The sequence below is a fragment of the Rattus norvegicus genome, chromosome 6, assembly GCF_036323735.1.
Source record: "Rattus norvegicus strain BN/NHsdMcwi chromosome 6, GRCr8, whole genome shotgun sequence".
NCBI classification, from domain to species: Eukaryota; Metazoa; Chordata; class Mammalia; order Rodentia; family Muridae; genus Rattus; species Rattus norvegicus.
The window spans coordinates 125898532-125921932 of record NC_086024.1 but is presented as its reverse complement, the minus strand read 5'-3'; the positions used below and the strand labels follow the sequence as shown (position 1 = coordinate 125921932).

The following is a 23401-nucleotide window of genomic DNA, read 5'->3' as shown; positions in this document are numbered from 1 at the left end:
CGGGTCTGAGTGTAGCTGCCTAGCGTGGATCCCAGGGCTGGGTGATCCAATGGTTGGTGACAGAGCTGGGTCAGAAATGGCTGTTGTGGGGAGCAAAGTCTCTCAGATAGATCCCTCTGTGCATAGAGTTTGAGGAGAGCACATGGGTTCCTCCTCCTCATCTCTGAGAGACTCCTGGGACACACATAGTCCATGATGTCCTTTTGTGTCCAGTGTCTTAGCCCCTTTGCCTGTGGCTCCCCAACCCGTAGGATCAGTTTCCTGCACCACCAGCTGAAGGGGGAATATGAGGAGCTGCACGCCCACACCAAGGAGTTGAAAACCTCGCTGAACAACTCTCGGCTGGAGCTGAACCGCTGGCAGGCACGCTTTGACGAGCTGAAAGAGCAGCACCAGAACATGGACATCTCTCTGACCAAGCTGGACAACCACTGTGAGGTGAGACAGGCACAGCTTTGGGTAGGTCTGTGAAGGGCTAGCACTCCTCCTTTTCTGAGACTTGAGATGTCCTTAAAGCCAAGGTTAGACCAGAGTCTTTGCTCCCTCTTACAGTAGACAGCTATGCGAGCAAAATGGCCCGGGTTTGATGTAGCTGCCTAGCTTGGATCCCGGGGCTGGGTGATCCAGTGGTTGGTAACAGAGCTGGGTCAGAAATGGCCGTTGTGGGAAGCAGAGCCCTCCTCTAGATAGAATTTGAGATAGGTTCCACCGAACAGAGCATTTGAGGAGAGCAAGTGGGTCCCTCCTGGCTTCTGAGAGACCTTTGGGAGACACAGGCAGATAGGATAGGAAAGCCTCTGGGCCTTCCTACTACACCACAGTACTGGTTTCCCTAAACAAAATCTGTGAGCTTCAGCCCTCAGGCCAATCCCTCCCTACCGCCTGCGCTGACTCAGCCCATGAACTAAGCACGGCTCACGAAGTTTTTAATGGTTGGAGCTAAAAAAATCAAATGAACGATATTTTGTGGGGAGTGAAAATTACGTGACATTTTCATCACTATATGTGAATGACGTTTTGTTGGTTCACAGCCACTCTTTGGTTATCCTGCATAATAGCTTTTGTGCTACAAGGGCACAAGGCACTAGATGACAAGGTCTTTATGGCCTCTGGCTTTGGGCATAAAATGCTTTCTTTCACAGCAGAGCATTTAGTTGAAATATGGAAGCTGAATGTGGAGTTAAGTACTTGTAGTAGGTGCCTTTGAAACAGTTCTTTTTTTCAATGAGATTAATGTATTTTTCCTTTACGGGGCTGGGAATGGCACTTCCACCACTGAGCCATCTTCCCTGGTCCTAGTGAAATTAGTTGTAACCACGCTTTATTTAACCAGTAGATCAAAACTATCATTTCACATATACTTTTTTTTTTCTTTTTTTTCGGAGCTGGGGACCGAACCCAGGGCCTTGCGCTTGCTAGACAAGCGCTCTACCACTGAGCTAAATCCCCAAACCTTCACATATACTCTTATGTTCCCCCTTTTCACACCAAGTTTTCAGCATCTGCTGTACGTCTTGTTTCACACAACCCTAGTGCCTGATCTGTGCTCTCAACAGCCAGGAGCTGCCGGGTGGGGAACAGGGTCGGGTGGTGTGCTTATCGGGATGGCAGCCTTGCCGGCTTGCCGATCCTTCCCAGGTCTTCGCTGGTGCAGACAGCGCCAAGGTGGACACCCTGTTGGCAGTGTAACATCACAGGGTCACATGGCGTCTGAACCACCTTCTGTCTGTGTTTCAGCTGCTCTCCCGTCTCAAGGGGAACTTAGAGGAGGAGAATCAGCACCTGCTGAGCCAGATCCAGCTGCTGAGCCAGCAGAACCAGATGCTTCTAGAACAGAACATAGAGAGCAAGGAGCAGTACCACGAGGAACAGAAGCAGTACATGTAAGTGGGCTGTGGGCCGTGGCAGGGGGTGCATCCATAAGGGGCCCTGGACCACCGTCCCTAGCCCCTCACAGTATGCAAGTAAGCTTGTTCTATGCCCTGCTTAACCTCCCCCAACCTTGTGCATGCCCTAGGAGCCTGGAACTAGGGTGATAGGTATGTCCCCTCCTACTAGGATTAGAGAGCTATAAAAGGGAGAGTGGAGCGAGTCAGTTTATGCTTTGGAAATGAGAGGAGGCCATGTTGGATAGGGAGGGCAGGTGGTCTAGGTGAATGTAGGAGAAAGGGATTCCCAGAAGAGATGTGTGTCCAGTCCCTTGTCAAAGGTAATGAACAAGAGAAAGAAGTCTGTTGCTGGAAACCCACGGTTGAATTATCCAGGGTGTGTTATGCTGTATGGTGCCTGTCCCTCCCCATGACAGGCAAGCTCTTTGCTCCTGGCTTGAGTGTACTTAAGACAAGAAGAGCCTTGTCTGAAGGCACAGTGGTACATGGCGTCAGTCCCAGCACTCAGGAGGCAGAGGCAAATGGCCTCCTATAAGTTTGAGGCCAGCCTGGTATACAGATCAAGTTCCAAGCCAGCCAGAGCTACATAGAGAGACCCTCTCTCAAAACAGTAAAAAAGGCAGAGATTATAGAGGGGTGTGGTCACTGGCCCCTGGTGCTATCCCAGCTCTCTCTGGTGTAGCATTGCCGCCTCCTCTTTGCCCTGCTGCCCCTGCTCACTGCCTCCCTGGAGATGGTTTCTATGCAAGCCCACACTGTAATTTGGAATCTAAATGGCAATTGCTTGAAGTGGACCCTCTGTAACCCATGTGGTAGACTCTTCAGAAGAGGCTTGGATGCTTCCAAGGAGCTTAGGAGTCTGGTCCTAGGGAGATGAGTGGTGATGGTTTTTGCGTTATAGAGTGGCTTTGTCAGGCCAGTGGCTTGGCGCACCTCTCAGCTTCCAAGCAGTGTGTGCCCCGCTGGTGCCTTTTCCCAGAGTGCAGCTGTCACAGTGGGCTCATGGGAAAGCCTTCAGTATGCTCCACCAGGGAAGTGATCTGAGCAGTCACTGAGTAGGGCTTCACTGTATCATGAGGAAGCTGAGGGGTCTGAGCCTGCTGACCATACAGGGCCCCCCAGAGGCCCAGCAGGCATAGCAGGCCAGGATGCTGGGGCTGTCAGTCACTTGCTGTGATGTTGGAAGTGTGAGCCGGTTTCCACCATTTAGGAACAGAGATTTACTTCAGCCCCTGAGCTTCTTGGTTTTCAAACTGTCACCATACCCAGCTGCTTTCTTCCTACATGGCTGCCTAAGGCATGCTCAGGCTTGCCACTGGCCCCACTCTTTGGCCTTTAGCCTGCTGCCTTCTTTTACTTGTCCCCTGGAAGCAGTTCACCTCACAAGCTGTTACCAGGCCCCGGGGTGCCTTGGCTACAGAGGTCAACCTCAGTGGCCAAGCGCCAACGTGCCTGGCTGCATAAGACAGTGTCTGCATGGCTGGAGGTGTCTGTGGCCTGCGCAGTTGGGCTAACTGGGAAATCATGGGGATTTGCAAGCACCGAGTTCTCAGGTGGTAATAGGTTTACTCTCTTGAGCCCAGGTGTTCGAGAGCATCTGTAGCTGGGGGTTTGTTCGTTTGTCTTTTGTTTTGCTTTGTTTTGAAATTTTGAGATAAGATCTCACTTTATAGCTTTGGCTAGACAGGAACTCACTGTGTAGACCAGGCTGACCTCGAACTCAAAGAGAACCACCCCTCTGCCCCTGCCCCTGCCCCTGCCCCTACCTCCTCCTGAGACGTGGGATTAAAGGAGTGTGCCACCGTGGCCAGATTCATAACTGGTATGCCTGACCATAAATTCCCAAGTCAGTGACCAGGGTGGGGATGAGCACCCTCCGGCCTGAATGCAGACACTGATTTCTGATCTGGTTGGGACTGGTAAGTACACTCACTCGTTTATTGAAAACTGCATTGGTCACCTTTCTGCCATGTCTGTTCACAGAGACAAGTTAAACGCCTTACGGAGACACAAGGAAAAACTGGAAGAAAAAATCATGGATCAGTACAAGTTCTATGACCCTGCTCCAAAGAAGTGAGTGGATCTAAGATCAGTGACCCTAGCCAGCTTAGCTGCGAGACAGGACAGCCTGGGAGCCATAGGACAGGTCTAGCCTTCTGCCCACCATTTACAGATGCCTTAGCACAGTGGTTCTCAACCTTCCAAATGCTGCAACCATTTAATACAGTTCTATGGTTCTTCATGGTGTGGTGACCCCAACCATAAAACTACTTCATTGCTACTTTGTATCTGTAATTTTGCTATTATGAATTATAACAAGGGGTTGGGGATTTAGCTCAGTGGTAGAGCGCTTGCCTAGCAAGCTCAAGGCCCTGGGTTCGGTCCCCAGCTCCGAAGGAAAAAAAAACAAAAACACAAAAATCTGAGATCCAGGATAGCTGATAGGTAATCCAAGAGGGGTCCCAACCCACAGATTGAGAACTGCTGCCCGTATAGCAAAAGAGTCAGAGCTTCTCTGAACCCCACCCTGCTTACCCCAGCATGCCCGTGGGGCGTGTCAAACACCGGCTAACCCTGATGAGACATGGAGGTGACTCAACCTATGAGCTCTGATAAGAGGTGAAGGTTGTGTGTCAGAGCCATTAAGGCTGAGTGGTGGGGTTGCCTCAGAGTTTAACATGATGAAGACGGCCAAGCACTGTCCTGTGAGGGAAAGCGGTTGGTTGTGAGAACAGCTGGCTGGGCCCCACAGTTATCAGTCATGGGGTGCACATTGGCCTTAGTCCTCCTGTAGACACAGACCCTCTGGGATGGCTTCACAAGTTGTGTCTACCCCCGTGAGCAGTGGCCCCAGGCTGTGGGCCAGCCTAGTAGCTGCAGCAGCTCACCGTGGTCTCTTACCCTGGCCTGAGCCTTGAGCTGTCCTTATGAACTGTTTCAGTCTAGCTGTGGAGTTGAATTCATCACCAGTTCTTCAAGGCAGTTCATGAGACTCCCAGTCTCTCTGTGATGGGGGGGAAACTAAGGCTACCATGAGGAGTGGGAGTGGCAGGTACCTAAGAATGCCTTCAGTTTCTAGGGAGCTGCATTTCATCAGTTCCCTTTAACCCAGACACCTTCTGTGCCCCCTGGGGCGGCTTGCTCAATGCCACGGGCACAGTCAGTAAGCGCCAGCCTTGTCATTTGTTAACTTGAGCAGGTACTGTGCCTAAAAATGACTTTTCGCAGGAAAAATAAATGAATAGCTAGTCAGTCCAGCCCCACTCTTGCACGTGCAGGTGAATAAGGGTAGAAGTGCTCTTCTGGGACACCAGCATGGGTTTCTGCATGTGCCCTCCTGCTTCTGCACCTCAATTCCAGGTCTCAGGCATACAAATAAGATCTCGATGGTGTTCATGAATAACCGTCCTCCTTTATTGAGGGTGCTGGGATGGAACTTGGGGCCTTGTGGATTCTAGGCAAGAGCCTTACCACCGAGCTATACTTCTACCCCAGTGCCACGGCTTGCCTCTCCGAGCATGGGTTGTAACTTCTAAAAAAAACTTTTCTGATTAGGAAGAACCACTGGATCGGAGCCAAAGCCCTAGTCAAACTTATCAAGCCAAAGAAAGAAGGCTCCAGAGAACGGTTAAAATCCTCGGATAGCCCCCCCTGGCAGCTAGAGTCCTCAGACCCCGCCTCACCACCTGCCTCCCAGACCCTCAGACCACAGACGGAGAACTCTGACAACCCCCCATCGGGCTCAAACTGCACAGAAGAGAGAGACACCCACAACGGGCCTGTGGGGAAAGGTAGGTGCAGCCGCCAGGCGGGGCAGGGTAAGGACAGAGGCTCTGGAAGTTCCGTTCACTGATGGGGTGTGCCATGCTTCTGTGGCACTACATGTATCCGTGTAAGTGTGCCCTCCTACCTGGGCATGTCACCAAGGCCATCTCTGCTATGGCCCTGTTGCCCAGAATGCTTTGTTACTTCAGAATGGGAAACACCATTCGTTATGTGTGCTGGTTGGTTACCTGAATGTCTGAAGTTGATGCTTGATTGGGCTCCCTCCCTCGAGAGGCACAGCAGCTGATGTGTTTGGGGCTCCCTCGGGCGTGTCAGAGGTTAGGATTCCCTCCTTTATTTTTATTTATTTATTTTTTTTACAGTGACCCTACGTTCATTTACCACATTTTTCGCACTCCCACTTTTGAGAAGTCCTGAGTGACTGTCACTTTCCATCATTTCAAAGACACCTTGGCTTATCCTCCACACAGATCTGTCCTTGAGTCCTATAGCCTCGGGACACTGGGAGGGGTGTTTGGAGCTGGCCAAGGGCTCTGAAGTTAGAGCTGAGCACTGTGGTTTATGAGTGTTTCAGGCAGATGGCTGATACTGCCGCTGGTAAATGGCACATGGCGGCCTTTCACCTCCAAGTGGTTACATCATATTCCTGCGCAGTAAAAACCTCATCCGAGGGCTGGAGAGGTGGCTCAGGCAGTGGTTTAGAGAACTGACTGCTCTTCCAGAGGTCCTGAGTTCAAATCCCAGCCACCACATGGTGGCTGACAACCATCTGTAATGAGATCTGATGCCCTCTTGTGGTGTGTCTGAAGACAGCTACAGTGTGCTTATATATAATAAATAGATCTTAAAAAAAAAAAAAACCTCATCTAAAAGATACATTGTTGGGGCTGGAGAGATGGTTTGGCAGTTAGGAGCCCCAGCTGCTCTTGCAGAAGATAGGGTTTTGATCCCCAGCACCCACGTGGCAGCTCACAGCCATCTGTAACTCCAGCTTCAAGAATTCCATGTCCCTTTTTGTCATCCACAGGCCCTGCATGCACATGGTGGACTTAGATACATATAGGCAAGCAGTCATATACATAAAATAAAAAAAAACATTTTTGGTTTTTTTCAAGACTGGTTTCCCTATGTGGCCCTGGCTGTCCTGGAACTCTGTAGACCAGGATGGCCTGGGACCAGAGATCACCTGCCCCTGCCTCCTGAGTGTGGGATTAAAGGTGTGCACTGCTTGTTTGTTTGTTTTTAAATAAGACATTGTTGTACACACATGCAAAATGAAGAGCTCAGTGAGGTAGGTCAGATACGGACGCTTTCACCATCACTGCCTGCCAAATCTGTAATGACCGAACATTTCTAATGCGGGGTTCAAATGTAAGATCTGTTGTGGTATCAAAAATGACGGTCATAGAACCTGAACTACAAGTTACCTTAAACCCTGAAAAGTTCAAGTCTACTGGTTTACTGGGAGGTGGGTTATTTATGTCAGACCTTTACCCGAGCAGCTTAAACATTGCTCAAAGACGCCAGAACTTTCCGAGTGTATGTCAGGGAGTCCAGTGCTCTTGGGGTGACGGAACGTTGAGTAACAGGTGCCCTCTGTGGGTGAGGTCACATTCATCGCTACAGCTGTCATCCTCAGCTGTGAGGAGGATGCACACGCCTGTCAGTTGCACCTCTGTTGTGGGGACGGACGGGAGTAGGTGAAAGGGGTGTCAGCGCTCTCTGAAGCAACAGTGAACATTTGAGCTCCGTCTTAATCTGAACTCACTGTGTAACCCAGGCATACCATGAACTAGTGGCAATCCCCCTGCCTCAGCTTCCTGAGTCCCAGGACTGCAGGTGAGAGTGGCCACACCCAGCCCTTAACTGGCTCTAAACATTAGCTTACATTTCTTACAACCAGAGAGGGCCTGTTACTTCTGGTTTCCACACTGGTGGATTTTTAATGTTTCCCGCTTCAGGCTGTATCGGTCTTAAAGTTGACTGAATTAACCATGCTCAGCTTAATTGAGTTAAGAAAACTTTCAGAAGCCCCGGTAGGATGGCATACTCCTTTAGTCCCAGCACTCTGGCAGCAGAGGCAGGCAGATCTCTGAGTTTGAGGCCAGCCTAGTCTACAGAGGGAGTTCCAGAACGGCTGGAGCTACACAGAGAAGCCCCGTTTTGAGGAACAGAGGCGGGGTGACAACAAGAAAGAAGACGTAAGAGGAGTGTCTACCTGGTGCAGACTGCCACTGCAGGCTGAGTACCCTTTGAAATGCTTTTTGTCCCACTAATCTGTAACAACCTATGAACTGCCCATCACAGCTGTCTGTTTTATGTTATTTATTTAGTTTTTAGAAGGTAGTCTTGTGAAGGTAACCCAGGTACTGTTTCTTTTAACACTAAGGAGCTAAAACTGATACAGTAATAGAGACCCAAGCCTTCGGGGAAAGCAATTTGGGTCTCTGCACATTCCAAATAGCCCAGCTGTGGAGTTTCGTTCAATGCCTCCCTCAGCCGTGGGCCCTGATCTAGAACCCTTATTCTGTAATGCGAGGTTTGACCACTAGGTGGTGCCATAGCAAAAGAAATAAAGATTCTGGTCTCCTCTTTAATCCTAAACCAGGAATCTGTTGGATTGCTTAATAAGTACCGCTAACGGATATGTTCGGGAGCTTAGATCAGTCATCTGCTTTGTGGCTTCTCCACTTTAAAGGCCAAGGAGTGGAGGGTGGGAGGACGGGGGATCTTTAGGGAGGTAATTTTTCCAGGTCTTAGGAGGTTGGGGTTTGAAAAAGACATTTTAGTGTTTTTTGAATACTTCTTGCCAAAGGAGGTAATTTTAGAATTATAGACTGTCGAGGTGTTTCAGGTAGACTGTATTCTGACAGCGGGCCAACCTGTCATTAGGTGTGTCCAGTGTCCTGGAGAGGGAACAGTGGCTGTATGGGAGCTGAGCAGTCAGGGGAGCCTGTCATTAAAATGGCTGAGTAAGAGTAGCTGGTCTCAGCGCTAATGAGCATCCTTATTCAGTAATGTAACACACCGAATCGAAAACTCCCCCAGACCAGAGGCCCCCGCGCCGTGCAGCTCCCCTCGTGGGCTTCGTGAGTAATGGTTGGCATCAGGGTGCCGCTAAATTAAATTGAGTCAGAGTATAAATGGTTCCTGCCTGCATCTCGGGCATTGGTTGGGGACAGATTCTGCGACCCTAGGTACATTTTGCTGACTGAGACTCGTTTGTAACGATCGTTCATTTCATTTGTGTTTTTTTTTTCTTCCTCTTCTCTCTCTTTTTTTTCTTCCCATCACAATGATAAAAATTTAGCATCCCAGCGCAAAAAGAGCCCCTTTTTGAGAAGCAAAAGCAAGGACAAAGAGAAGTCTCCATTGGTCCACCCAGCTCTCTCTAAACGTCTGCGGTTCTGGTCTTCCTCTGACATCCCGTCCTCCCCTAACGAGTCTGTCTCTCTCTCAGACATTGGGGATTTCTGATCCCTCCCTTTACCATGTGTCTACATCATGTGTCCCTCCTTCATTTCTGAAATTCAAACAACCAGCCAAAGGAAGTTAGTCCCTGAAGGTCACGAGGTCCCCAGTGGACCCCAGTTCCTCCCCCCAGTTCCAAAGTAGCCATCATGGATTCAGATTGCAAAGTAGAAGATGACTTATGCTCCCGGGACCACTGCTTCAGCTCAGCACAGTTTTAGGGGACCCCAGGATGTACATGCACTCACTTGTCCTTGGGCCGGGAGATTCATGCTAAGTAAGTGAAGAGGCCTCGTGCTCCTCCCCCTCCCGCATCTGCAAGCTTCTGTCGTGCCCTTGTGCAAAGTGGAAGTGGCCAGTTGTTGCTATGCTTCCTAAAATAACCACCGGCGGCGGCGGCGGGCGAGCCGTCTTTCTAAAGATTTACTTCTGAGTAGCTAAACCTTGTCCCCTCTTGTCAGAACACAGAGTTACCGGCTTCTGCTCCCAAGCCCACAGCTCTGTGTTTTGAAGGATTGACTGCTCCATTAGAGCATTTTGAGTAATTGAACTGACTTTGCCCAGCCAGACTGAAAGTTTTATGACTGCTTCGACGCTCTGGCATCCTGGATGGGGAAATCAAAGCCACAGTGGACAGAAAGCATATCAGGACGTGAGTCACACCCAGAGCAGGGGAAGATGGTGACCGGAGAGGTCACCTCCCACTATCATGGTCCCATCTTGAGCCATTCTTACACCCCCAGCTCTGATTTGGGCCATGGCCCCCTGTCTCCTATGTGCAACTTTTTACGTACACTCCCTTAAAGTGGCAGACTGCTGCTCACTCTATCTTGAAAGGTTATCGCCAGGGCTGTGTTCACATGGAAAGCAAGTGTCGCCATAGAAATCAGGTGGCCCTAACAAACCTGTTCCCATGATAGTGTTAAAGTTAGTCGTCAATGGTCAATGTCGTTGACTTCGGCTTGTGACCCTGTCTGTAAGAATTCCAGGCTATCAAAGCTCCTGGTCCTAGAGTCTGTCTTCCTCGAATGCTGCCAGAACCATGCTTTGCTTGTCTGTCTGGTACCCCTGCTGTTTGCTCCCGTCCCCTCCCCTGGACCTTCATGACCACCTAACACACAGAAGGCCTGTCACTCCTCAGTCTGCCAGGCTCGCATCTTGCTTCTCATAAGGTTGTCCTCCACAATCCAAACCCCGCCTTCAGTTCAGATCCAAAGATCTGGGCCCTCAAAGCCAACAGAGAGGAGCCGTGAGGCTAAAGGGCTGAGGAGTCCGTTTATGCAGCAGCGACCTCCACTGTATCCTGGCCTTTGCATGTAAGGCCATAGCATTGCACAGCTGTTAGAAATGCTCCCATATTTTCGTTTTGCTTTTGCTTTTGTTTATTTGGAGTTGTTTTGTTCTGAGGTACTGAGGATCAGACTATGTGTCTTAACACATGCGACTCGAGCACTCTCCCACCTCAGCCCTCCCTGCTCCTGCGTATCTTGTATGTGGAGATCCCAGACTCAATCCTATTTGATTTTCTGTTTATTTGGGTTGGGGGATATTTTTCAAAAAATATTATTTAGTTTCAACAGATATATATGTTTATAGCAGAAAGTTAACACTGCTTAAAAGCTTAAGATGAGAGGCGAAGACCCCCTTGAAGAGATTAAGGTTGCTGGTTTTGTTTTTGTTTTGTTTTGTTTTTTTCTGAGAAGAAACTATTGTGAGCTTGGCAGTGAACTTTTTCGACATCCCAAGAAACCCAGTTGTCAGGGTCCTCAGCACCTCAGTGGCGGGTGTGGAGAAGACACCTGCAGATACTTGTTTGAGCTGTTGAGACAGGAACTTGTACACCGGAGTTGTATACAGGCCGCAGAAAGTGTGCCCTACAGCTGACTTTTGAACCACCATCTTGAGTTCTCTTTCTTCCTGCCAGTTCTCCTAATGCTACCCACGTGGCCCACACTGGAGCCTGCGCTAGCCCTGAGGTGGCCTCCTTCCAGCTGCAGCTGGAAGCCCACCCCCCAGCTTGTGTCTCTGTGGTCTGTGTGCACTGCCGCACCTGCTTTGGGCCTCAGTGTGCTTGCCCAGCCATGGCACAGGCTTACAAACTCATTTCTCGATGTCTTCTGCCCCAGGCCCCGGGGATCTAAAACCAAAACGAGGGTCCCCACGTGGAGGCACTGTTGACCGCACGGACACCTCCACTGACCCAGCTGTGAAGTCCTGGCCCTCAGAGCCTGGCTCCCGGAGTTTTTCGACCTCAGCCACCACGGCAGCCCTTTCTAGCTCCACTCCTATCCTTAAACACCTAGGCCGCACCAAAGGTGAGTATGACCCCTCTGAAGGGTGAGCTGAGGGCCTGGGGCCTGCCTAAAGACCAGATGTGAACAGAGGGAGAAGCCGATGAAGACTTCTGAGTCATACTATGGTGCAAGCCTTGTCTCCGATTACCAGCCAAGTGATTTGGCTAAATAATTCAGCCATCGGCAGGCCTAAGAACCAGGAGAGAAGCCTCAGAATCCACCACCAGCAGCCTTCGGGCATTGGCAGTACCAGGGCTGGGCTGATACCAGGCAATTCTCTGGAGTCAGGAGGTATTTTCTCTTAAAAAAAAAATGAATGAGAGGGTCTCTAACCTAGAAGCCAATTGACAGGACGGAGGGCATACATTCTATCCTGGAAAAACATCAGGGAAGGATCTGCAGGCATGCCGTGTCCTAGCGCTTCAGTGTTCACACCTCAAAGGCAGCACTAGTAGTCTCTGAGTCCCATTAGGTGAAGGAATTCCAAGCCAGCTGATTTGGTCAGCTGTTGCCATAGAAAAAGCCCATAGGACCTCAAGGATTCCATCGGCGACCAAGAAGGGCCTGCAGCCCCAGACAGAGGAAAATAAGTAAATAAATAATTTAAAGCCATGCAGAAGTCACTGGCGTAAAGCGAGGTGCCCGGAAGGATTGCTGAGGGAATGTTGAAGTGCCCAACAGTGACAGGAAAAGTTACTGTGTTCATGAAACAAGTGGTGGTTAAGAGGGACACAAACTAGTGACAAGGGGACGAATGCTGGGCTGTCATAGCTGAAGAGAGATGCAAAAAGAAAAGACAGAGAGAGAGAGAGAGAGAGAGAGAGAGAGAGAAGAACCCAAACCAGCTGAACGTGACTGCCTCTGTGGGCCTACACGCTCAGCCCTGGAAGGCTCAGGCATGCACAGCCTTGATGCCATAAATAAGAGTACAAGCTTGGTCCCCAGCTCCGAAAAAAAAGAACCAAAAAAAAAAAAAAAAAAAAAAAAAAAAGAGTACAAGCAACTCACACGGTCCCCAGACTCCGGGACCCTCACAGTCTGCACACTGGCTGCCAGTGGTAGGTAACCGGTTTAGATATGGAGGCCTTGTCTTTTCAGAGGGGACCCCCACGTTCAGTGCTCAGATAGAAACTGGCCATTTTGGAGAGGCCCCTTCACGGTTGGCTGGACGGTTCCCTGACTAATGTCTCGTTGGGAACTGAGGGTACAAAGCTTGCTCACCTTCTCAACCTTGGGTGGTGGGGTCCCAGTTTGTCCCCTTTCTCTCCTGTCATCCGATAAATTAATTGTTCCACATCCTCTGCCTTCAGCTTGCTTGGCCTTTCGAAGGGTTCCTGGGGCACTAGAACATCAGCTCCCTCCCCTGGACCTGAGGCCTGAGGCCAGAGCTCACTCTTGTGCATCTTGTAGCCCTTCGCTCATAGACACGATGTGTGACAAAGTTAAATGGAATCAGTCTAGTGTGTTAGCCTGTCTCCTCTTTCCAGCCAGACAGATGGGACAGACAGACTGTTCACACCCTGTCCCTCACCCCAAGAGCTGCGCCTTGCTGTGATTCTGGGCTGAACAAAGGCACATATGTTGGTCACACAGCCAGGGACAAGGGTTTTCCCTGTGGGTTTTAGGCCTTCTAGAATCTCAGCACATCAACTTTATTCTCCTCTTAGGTTGTAACTCAGATGACAACCTCTGCGAGCCATCCCCCGAGCCCGAGGGCCCCTACCACAGGCAGCAGGGTGAGTGGCCGGCGTGGTATTCGTTGGTTTTTGTCAGTAGCACTTAGAGTTAAGCTAAGCAGCATGGAAGTCATGGAGGTTTAGCACACAGCGGAGAGGGTGGAAGTGGTGGACTCTGGTTTGAGAGGGTGGAGCCTCTCTGAGCCTCCTTCTCTGCCACCCAGGAGTCTCCTCACAGCTCTTACTGCAGCCTCTACAGGTAGGGACACACTGCCTCCCGCAAGCCCCAGGTTCTGGACACTTGACGTGTCTACAACACCCTCCGGGTATACCAGGAAGGCCTGGTGAGCAACACAGGGAACCTGTTTTAGGAAGGCCTGTGCTTTGTTCTTGCCTAGGTCCCATGTGTCCATGGTAACACCAAGTTGTGTGAAATCTTAAAGGATGCTAAAAACACCCCCCACCCCCTCCTGGTTGTGGGTATTTTAAGCTTCTGCAGAAGAGAAAACAGGTAATATCCTCCCAGGCTTCTCAAAACTAGAGGTTGCTGTGGGTTCCCACGTGTCCTTTTCAGCTTCTCCTTTCTCCCTTGCCTGTGCCCTCCTTCCCTGAGTCCAACCTTCACACATGCAAGACAAGCGCTGTGGCCAGTAAGCTTTGAGCCCTGTTCTCAGGTTTTCCGTTTATTTTTATTTTATGCGTTTGCATGCTTTCCCTGTATATATGACTGCACACCACTTGTATGCCTGGTGCTCAGGGATGCTAGGAGAGGGCATTGGATCCCCTGGAACTGGAGCCATAGATGGTTGTGAGCCACCATGTGGATGCTGGAAATGGAACCTGGGTTCCCTGGAAAAGCCTCTTACCTGATGGGCTCTCTTTCCAGACGCCAGGTCTGTTTTTAAAAAATAATAATTCTAGGGTGCTGAAAAAGTGTCATCGTGTGTAAGGGCACTTGCCAGGTGTTGATCCCATAACTCAGGTGGTTGGAGGAGAGAACCAACTGCTGCTTTTGCCCTCTGACCTCCATATGCATGCTGGCACATGTGTACACACACACACACACAGAGAGAGAGAGAGAGAGCGAGAGAGAGTGAGAGAGCGCAATTAAGTGTTTAAAAAGAACGAATGTTTTAAGAAATAGAAAGTAATGGGATAGTGGGTGGCTTAGTGAGTAAAGGCACTTGGCACCAGCTTGATGGGCAGAATTCAATCCCAGAACCCACTGGTAAAAGAGGAGAATCAATGTCTGCATATTACTCCCTGACCTTTTTTTTTTTTTCTTTTTAAATTGGATTTTTTTAAATTTACATTTCAAATGTTATATCCCCTTTCCCGGTTCCCCATTCGTAAACTCCCCCTCCCCCTCCCCCTGCTTCTATGAGGGTGTTCACCCACCCATCCACCACCCCTTCACGCATCCCCACCCTGACATTCCCCTACACTGGGGCATCAAACCTTGGCAGGACCAACAACCTCCTCTCCCACTGATGCCCAACAAGGCCATCCTCTGCTACATATGCAGCTGGAGCCATGGGTCAGTCCATGTATAGTCTTTGGGTAGTGGTTAGTCCCTGGGAGATCTGGTTGGTTGGTATTGTTGTTCTTATGAGGTTGCAAGCCCCTTCAGCTCCTTCAGTCCTTTCTCTAACCCCTCCAATGGGGACCCCATTCTCTGTTCAATGGCTGGCTGCAAGCATTCGCCTCTGTATTTGTCACCCCCTGACTTTTGTACGTTTGAGTATATGAGTGCAACGAGCGCATACACACACAAAATGAGCAAATGTTTAAAAAAACAAGCCTAGAGGGGTAGGAAGAAATTCCTTAAAAGGGAAACCTTGGCATGTTTACATGGGCTCAGTTTATGTCTGATGCTTCAGTGGTTGAGGATACCAGCATCATCTCCTACCCACTGTTTCGAGGGTATGATGGTGTTGACACTAGTTATTAATGATTCTGTGAGTAAAGACAGACTCTTTAAAGAGGCCTCTTGGCCCAAGATCCCTTCTGTCTTTACTCAGAGTTGGGGGACCCTGTAGTTGGGGGGAGGGGGCTTCCAAGTGCACGAGATCACTGAATCACCAATTTCAATAGCCAGTAGCCATGTGTATGACCCACAGAGTTCTTCAGAAACCTGATATTTCCAGCTTCTCTGGTTGGGCATATGGAACAAAAAGAATTGTTTAATGAACACAGGCAAGCAGGCATGGCGAGTCAGGCCTGTAATCCCAACTTTCAGGGGTCTCTGACAAGGGGGTTGTGAGTTCAAGGCTACCCTAAGCTACCTAGTAAGGCACTAACTCAAAATGGAAAATATATGACAAACACGGGTTCTTGGGCGGTTCATGTTGTTGTAGCTTTCCTTCCGTGCCCATTACAGAACAGCCTGCACTTGTTTCCGGCTGTTCCTCCACCGAGGATCTTAGTCCAGTGCTTTTCCCAAGCACCAAGTCTTTTTCAGCTCATCCTCAAGTGCTGTTTGCCAGCAGGTGTCTTCCAGGTGCCTGCTTTGTACAGAGCTTACCATGACTGAAACAGTTAGTCCACGTAGACACCTGAGCTGACACTCCTTGGGGACAGCACGTCAGGGTCCTTCTGGCGTTTCTGAGTGGTTTCCTAGCACTGCTCCACACCTGCAGGGAGCTACAGAGCTACAGAGATGTTGGGACACTGCCCCTGTTTTTCAGGGTTCGGCATCCAGCAGCAGAGGCATTTTCTCAACCTGACACTAGTACAGGCTGCTGCAGGCAGACCAGGAGAGGTCAGCAGACCCTGGTAGGCATGGTCCACCCGCGGCAAATAGTAATCCCATCCTTCTGGCTCTGAAGCAGGGGAATGACTTGCAGACTGAGCATCCACAGTCACAAGGGCTGGGTTTCTCTACCCCTGTTATAGGAACTTTGAGTTTTTGGATTAGAGCAGATAGATGTTTAAGGTAAGTGACTGAAAGGAGGAACCAAAGAAAAGACGTGTACTTTGGACACTCTGCTCCTGACATCCTGTGGTTACCTGCAGGAGGGTGCTCAAGCGTGAATACACGCTGCTGCATTCACATACCTGTGTGCACCTGCTGCATTCACATACCTGTGTGCACCTGCTGCATTCACATACCTGTGTGCACCTGCTGCATTCACATACCTGTGTGCACCTGCTGCATTCCCATACCTGTGTGCACCTGCTGCATTCCCATACCTGTGTGCACCTGCTGCATTCCCATACCTGTGTGCATATGCTGCCTTGAACAGCACTGTTCCCTGTTTTGGAAAGGACTGTTCGCATGCGTTCCAGAAAGTTTGGGGCAGTAAGACAAGTAGTCTCTAAGCTCCAACCCTGGGTTTGCCCGGAGGAGCCCTCATGTACGTTTGTGCTGGAATTCCATGGTGTGATCTGCTTTCTTTCATTTTAAACGAGAGGCCTTGCCTGATGACGGAATCAGACCATCACTGCCAGGGTGGCGAGTCTGCTAAGTGCTGTGTCTAGCGCTCAGTTGCTGAAGACAGTTACCTCAGAAGAGTATATAAGGCATCCTGCAGAGCTTCCTGGGGATGCTGGCCTGAGCTAGTGCAGAATCACTTTGATTGTGTTTTCTTCCTCAGGTTGGATGTTAATCTGGGATCGACCCATTGTCCCTTTGTATTAAATATAGTCGTTTCCCCCCTCAGTGTCTCGGCCAAACAGCTTGGAGAGCAGCAGGAGCACATCCAGCAACAGCTCGCCTTTGAGCCTCAAGGGTAAGGCTGAAACCATTCTTATAGCTCTGAGTCTCCGTAACACGGCCTGGGAAGCACTCTGGTGCAGTCTGGGCCATACACCAAAGTTTCCAGCACAGACCAAGGAGTTTTGAGCAAATTAGGGCTCAGATCCTTCTTTTCCCTGCCTGCCCTGAGGACGTGGGTGAGTCACAGATCCTCTGGGTTCAAGCTTCGTGGAATAGGGACAGGGAGCCATGTTGGGTTGTCCCCCCCCCCCCACACACACACACACTTGAAACCATGTACAAATGTGATTCTTTTTTGAAGAGGATAGCCAAGATCAGAGTGTCACCATGCTGGGATTCTAATGCAGGACCCGTGCACGTTAACCAAGCACTCTGCCAACTGAAGTATGTCCCCAGACCAGATCTGATTAACAGAAATGGTAAAATTAAAGGATTTTATTTCATGGTTTGTTTTCTACTGTCACGTGACCTTATTGCTTGAGACTAAATCAAGACGTTTTTTTCTTACCTCCTGTGTGATTAACCCCTGCACGTGGTGGGTGCTAAGTGAACTTGTATTCTGGGAGTGACTGAGAGCTAACGAGCATGTCGGGGTTGGTGGTTTAGTGTTCACTGTTTGCTTCAGTAGCACTGTATGGCCACTGGGACGGTGCAGAAGGGCTAGGCGGGGCTCCTGTGCACACCGTTGGAGGCACAAGGCGCTCTGTGTCTCCACTGCCCCGATGTAACCCTTACACCTCAGTACACACATGCTCTCCTGTCTTTTGTGGCACAAAACTGTTGTTAGTCCCACGTGGTGCAGTTTTTTTTTTTTTATTTTTTAAAGAGCAGATAAATAGACTAGGAATGTAGCTCACTGGACAAAGTGTTGGCTTGGCACGAAGGAAGCCCTGAATTCAGTCTGCAGCTTTGCATAAACTAAGTGCGCGCCCGTAACCCCAGCACGCAGGAGGATCAGGGCTCCGAGGTCACCAGCAAGTTTTAAGCCATCCTGGGCACCGTGAGACTAGAGGTTTTTGTTTTTGTTTTTTTTTTTTAAACTAACTCGCTAAATAATAAAATGTGGAGAAATGCTGCCTGCTGTCTAGGAGATGGGGGAAAAACTTTTAAAATACATTTTTAGAGAAAGTTTCCTACTTTTCCTTTTTACCAGTTTGTTAAGAACCAGTGTAAACTGTTAGCAGCTGCAGAAGGCATCCCAGCTGGACAGAGGGGATGCCCAGGGCATGGTCGTCTCCCATGGGGTTGTTTCAGGTTAGCTGTGGGGAGCGAGCGGGAGAGAGCTGAGACTGATGTGTGCCCCTGTGTTTCCCCCCAGGTTCCTCCGACCATCTGCACAGCCGGTGTGAGAGCTTCAGCAGTGCAGACCTGATCCCCAGCAGGGACCCTACCACACTGTCCCGGGATGGCAGCACCCCAGGACGTGGTCTTCTCGGCCGCCATGAGTACCCTCCACCCCGGAATGGGCCTGTCCCCCAGGAGAATATCCAGAAGAAGGGTGCAGCTTCAGCCCACACTGGGGTGCGACCCCACTCAGCCTCTCCCAGCAGTGAGATGGTCACCTTGGAGGAATTTTTAGAGGAGAGTAACCGTGGCTCTCCTACCCATGTGAGTGCTATAGCCTATCAGGAGACAGTGGTGCAGGGAGGGACAGCAGGACTGGTTTGGCTGCAGCAGGGTATTGAGTGCCACCAGCCAAAGGGTCACTGTGAGCTGGTCCTTAGGCCCCAAGCAGCAGGGGCTGCTTTCCCCTTAGAAACCAAGCCAGTGTAGCCTATGGCCATCACCCACTGACAGGGTTGGGTCTCACATTGGGTTTGAGGCAGAGCTCTAAATACTGCTTAGTCTGTCTCATCTCCAACAGCCACTGACAAATGAGGAAGAGTCTTCAAAGGACCACAGAATAAATATTCTAGATCCCAGGGCCTTGTTAACAACTAACTGTCTTGCTCTGGAGAATTCAGATGTCAGCCATGTCCGGCATAACTGCTTTCATGAAGTGCCATTTTAATCCTGCATGACTCTTACGTGCCGTGAAGTAACACAGAGGCGTGCATGTGTGCATGTGTGTGTTGTGCTGGGGGTTGAACCCAGGGCATTATGTGGTAATGATCGTCTTACAGTCCCAGCCCTGAGAAAGTGGAGACGCACAGACCCCTGAGGCTCACTAGCCAGTTTGCCTATATTGATTGGTGAACCCCCAGGCCAGGAGAATACCGCATATAAAAAGCAGGACATTGCTGATATTTAAACCATTGTAGAACCCTACCCAGTAGGGTTCACATCCAAGCCTTGATGCTGAGAGAAGAGGACATAGATTGGGTTCCAGGGGTAGCCAGGAAGGTGGATCTTCAGAAGTGGCAGTGGAGAAGAAGCACTTGGGGGTTCCAAACATGAAGTACGTATGCTTGCTTTAGGATGTTTCGGCCTGCATAGGCGGCCAAGTACCCTGATTTAAATGGTAGAGTTATAAGTTGGTTCAACAGAAGACAAGAGGGGCCAGGGAGAAAGAAGGTCGGTAGGTAAACATGCTTGCCGTGCAAGCCAGACAAGCGAGTTCAATTCCCAGAGTCCACACAGGAAGCCTCGTGGATGGTAGAGTACATTCATAATCCCACTTCTGCTGAGGCGGGAGATAGATTTGCACAGAAGCTTACAGACAGCAAACCTGGGCCAAGCAGTGCCTCGGCAGAAGTGAGGGGCCCTGCCACAGGGATGAGAACCAACTCCCAAGAACCTGCTTACAGGCGGGAATGAGTGAGTGGGTGATGAATGAATGAATGAATGAATGAATGAATGAATGAATGAATGAATGCAGAAGCAGCATCAGAACATGGTAGCTGCTGTGGAGAAGGGCCCAGGCCAGAAAGCCCTGGCCTTACCCCAGACCTGCCGTCTCAGGCTCTTCGTCCTGCTTGACCTCATTTTTTTTGTCTGTTGTAAGTAGTTTTTCCACAGCTGAGCCAAGCCCTGCCAGGCTACTTTGGGAATTGGGTGATGTTTTTTGTTTGCTTGTTTGTTTGCTTTTCAGATCCAGCCTAGAGCAGGCCCTGGTGGCCCAGGTGGTAACTGTCACCTGTGGACACTGATAGTCACGGCTCTTCCTAGATGCCCATAGCGTAACATGTCAGGAAGCACCATAACCTTCTGGGTTTGTTAGCAGCTACAGATGACTCCCAAGCCACTGGTGCATCCTTCAGTCTGGCACCTCTGAGGTCACAGTAGGCCAGGCTCTGTCTAGCAGGAACCTCCCTCTGCCAGGCTGTGGGGTGCTAGCCAATGGCTGTAGACCCTATCAGCATACAGACCTTTGCCTCTGATAGTTCTGTTTCCAGGGTAGTGGCCAAGGACACCTTCTGGACAGAAGAAGCAGAGTCCTAGGGAAGCGATTCATTGAGCCTTGGGATGAGCTCTCCATGTCTGGGTCATCTGTCTTTCTGGCTTCCACATTCTCCCATCCTGCCTCTCTTCCTTTCTCAGGAGGAATGTGTGGGTGACTAAGTTCCAGTATGTGTATTGTTTCTTTCCTGTCCTTGTGAGTGTCCAGTTTTCTACCTGTTTCTCTCCTCTTCCCAGGATACGCCCAGCTGCCGTGATGACCTGCTTAGTGACTACTTCCGAAAGGCCCATGATCCCCCAGCCATGGGAGGCCAGCCAGGACCACCAACTAGGAAAGAAGGAGCCAAGATGCCCACCAGCTTCGTGGCTCCCACCGTCAAGATGCCAGTCAGCACCTCTGAGGGGCAGCAGCTGAAGCCAGGGCATTATGTAAAGCCCAACCTGAGACCATCTGAAGCCGAGGCTCTGGCTGGGATCCCTTCAAGACAGGTCCAGCCTCCCCAGAGCCTGTCTCTGGGTAGACCCAGGCAAGCCACAATGTCCCAAACTTGTCACGTGCCTGTCAGCCGAAGTGCGTCTCTGAGCAGAGCTTTCAGCCTGGCTTCAGCTGACCTCCTCAGGGCCAGTGGGCCAGAAGCCTGCAGGCCAGAGTCTCCTCAGAAGCCAGGGTGTCCTGAGGCTGTAGGAACCAGAGAGACAAGCGGCCACAGCCTGCAAGGCTCCCATATCCTACCCCGGGAGAGGACTCCAATCGTAGGAAAAGCTGACAGTTCCTCTCCAGGCCCAGGCACCCGAGGACGGCCACTGGACACAAGGCGCTTCTCCCTGGCTCCCCCGAAGGAAGAGAGGCTGGCCCCCCTACAGCAGTCTGCCACAGCCCCAGCCCTTGCTACTGGATGTGGCAGTGGTAGCAACCCCCAGATCCAGCACTTTTCTCCCACTGTGGCTCCTGCGGTCAGGACAAAACCCAAAGGGCCACAGCACTCAGGGGAGGTGGCCACTGTAGCTCCTGTGCGTCCAGGGCTTGGCACCTCAGAGGGAGATGGGGGCCCAGGGCATGGTTACAGCGAGGGGCTCCTCACCAAAAGCCCTGGTAGGTCTTCTGACTTGGCTCCCCATGTCAAAAGGGGCCCTGATGACTTCAGTCAAGGGAGCAGCTCAAAGAGCACACCAGCATCCCCAGAGCCGGGTGGGGACCCACAGACAGTGTGGTATGAATACGGTTGTGTGTGACTCACGTGGCGGATCTGCAGCTTGCAAACGCTAGGCTGCTGGTTATGCCTTCTGATTACAACGGCCTTTTCCCCTGCTGGCCTGTGGTGTTGGGGGAGGGGGTATAGAATGAGGAGTGGGGTTCCCGCACACTCATCCGATTGGCTGATGGAAACACCGTGCCAAGCCCTAAGAGGATTGCCCTCCAGGGTCTGTAACTTCTATAGCTGCAGCTCCCAGCAGCTGGTATCTTACGGACAAATCAGTTTAGCATGGGGACCGCTTAGGAGTCAGTGGCACAACGAATTTACCCAGAAACAGACACTACTTGAGTAGGAATACTCCTCTGCAACCTGTCGACCTCCACTAAAGAGCGAGTGCACGTGTGAATACACACACATGTACTAGGCTCACAAAGCTAAGCCCTGGTGGGTCTGGAAACCACTCCTGCCTAAAAGCCATTGGTCCTAGGAAAATCTTACTCTGGGAAAGGATTTGCAGAGTAGGGGGAAAGCCTGCAGCAGGGCTGGCTGTTAAACCCAGGACCGCCTGCCATCCCATTCCTGAGGTCCAAGCACTTCCCTTTACAGCAGACCAAGCTTTAGGATCAGCCACAGGGTGCTTGGTAGCTGGCTCATGGGCCCTGCCTAGTAGACGTTAAGGCTGCCTAGGAACCAGCCTTTTGGGACTTCCTAGACTACTTTACTACAAACACTGGATCTGCCAGGCCTTGACTGTGAGGCAGTGAGCCCTGAGTGTCCCAGGCTGGCAGGAGTAGTTACTACACAGAAGGAAGGCCAAAGCCACATTCACCTGGTAATGTGGCGGCTGCACCCAGCCTTCCTTGGCTCAGACGGAACTTTTTTTTTTTCTGAATAACTTTTTGGGGGTAGAAACCAAATTTCTTTAATATATATATACACATATGGATAACTATGTATACACACTTTGGGGGCCTATTTATGTTCCATTGTAAGTCATTCTTTGTCTGTCTGGTCTGCTTCCTGATGTGTTTTGTTTCCTATTGTAATGGTGCTTTTCCTGGGATGGACTAAACGGTTTATTTTCTGTTCTGATTAATGTGCTGAGAAAGAAACGGGAGACCTTGAATGTTGACAGGATCCATGGTGAGGGTGTTTGGGTTATGTGTTAAATAGCCATTCGTTCTGGAAGACCAGGACGGGGCCATAATAAAGTGGAAAGGACTGTGACTGGGCCCTGGTTTTGTTCAGAGAACGCTGCCTGCATGCAGAGGGCTACGGGCTTTAGGCTCCCACACCTCAGGCTCCTCCGGCTGTGGAAGTCCGTTGTTGGCTAGGTCATTAGGTGTATGAAGCTGCACAGCCTTTAAGAGGAATGTAAAGGACAGAGCTGTCCTTGAAGTGATGGCAGCCCATGGTCCACATCACATTGATTCTGCATCAGGTGAGTTCCCGTTGGGCAGGGGGCTCTGTTCCTGTCAGGACAGGGTCCCAAAGCTGACAACACTACCAAGGGCTACGCCTTGGAATTGGACCTTAGGACATCATGCTTAAATCAGTGAAGTAGATGAAATGGGAAAAGGTATATAAGTCTCCCCAGGTGACCAAACCTTGTCCAGTTCTCAGGTCCGCCTGATAATCTCAGTTCCCTCTTCCCTCACCAGACTTCCTGTGTACAGCACTCTTGCCTCCTGGCCCTGCCCTTCCTTCCTGAGTCTCTGCAATCTGTTGGATCTGGCTGCTTGGTGGGAACTGCTATCCGTGGAGTAGTCACTTGGCAGGCTTCACTCCGTGTGGCCTTTGTAGGATTTAACACCTGGCCAGGCATGCCTCGTTGTTGGCAGCTTCTGTCTCACGACTCTGTCCCTTCTGGGACAGCCCTCCCACATTCATGCTTGCAGGGCTCAACCATCCCCAGAGAGCCTGTGGGCCGCCCTGAGCTCCCTCAGCCACTTTGCTTCCCTCCACACACGCAATACAATAGACCTCTTAGGAACTTCAGACACGAAGCCCACCCTCCTGGAACACAACCTCT

General features: G+C 50.6%; 1 protein-coding gene across 4 annotated transcripts in view; it reads left to right on the top strand.

Annotated features, from left to right (window-relative positions):
- Ccdc88c (coiled-coil domain containing 88C) overlaps nucleotides 1-22596 on the top strand; it is a 119826-nt gene extending 97230 nt beyond the window's left edge. For 3 of the 4 annotated variants that reach the window (XM_343096.9, XM_039113347.2, XM_017594496.3), the window contains 9 exons: nucleotides 252-438; nucleotides 1738-1883; nucleotides 3873-3962; nucleotides 5445-5680; nucleotides 11273-11461; nucleotides 13108-13176; nucleotides 16779-16847; nucleotides 18153-18442; nucleotides 20411-22596. In XM_343096.9, the coding sequence (XP_343097.4) occupies nucleotides 252-438; nucleotides 1738-1883; nucleotides 3873-3962; nucleotides 5445-5680; nucleotides 11273-11461; nucleotides 13108-13176; nucleotides 16779-16847; nucleotides 18153-18442; nucleotides 20411-21406 (2272 nt within the window). In that variant the 3' untranslated portion in view covers nucleotides 21407-22596. Of the gene's footprint in view, nucleotides 1-251; nucleotides 439-1737; nucleotides 1884-3872; nucleotides 3963-5444; nucleotides 5681-8985; nucleotides 9424-11272; nucleotides 11462-13107; nucleotides 13177-16778; nucleotides 16848-18152; nucleotides 18443-20410 lie in introns of those variants that run through there. The other variant, XR_005506202.2, reaches the window with a different exon arrangement.
- Nucleotides 22597-23401: the final 805 nt, after the last annotated feature.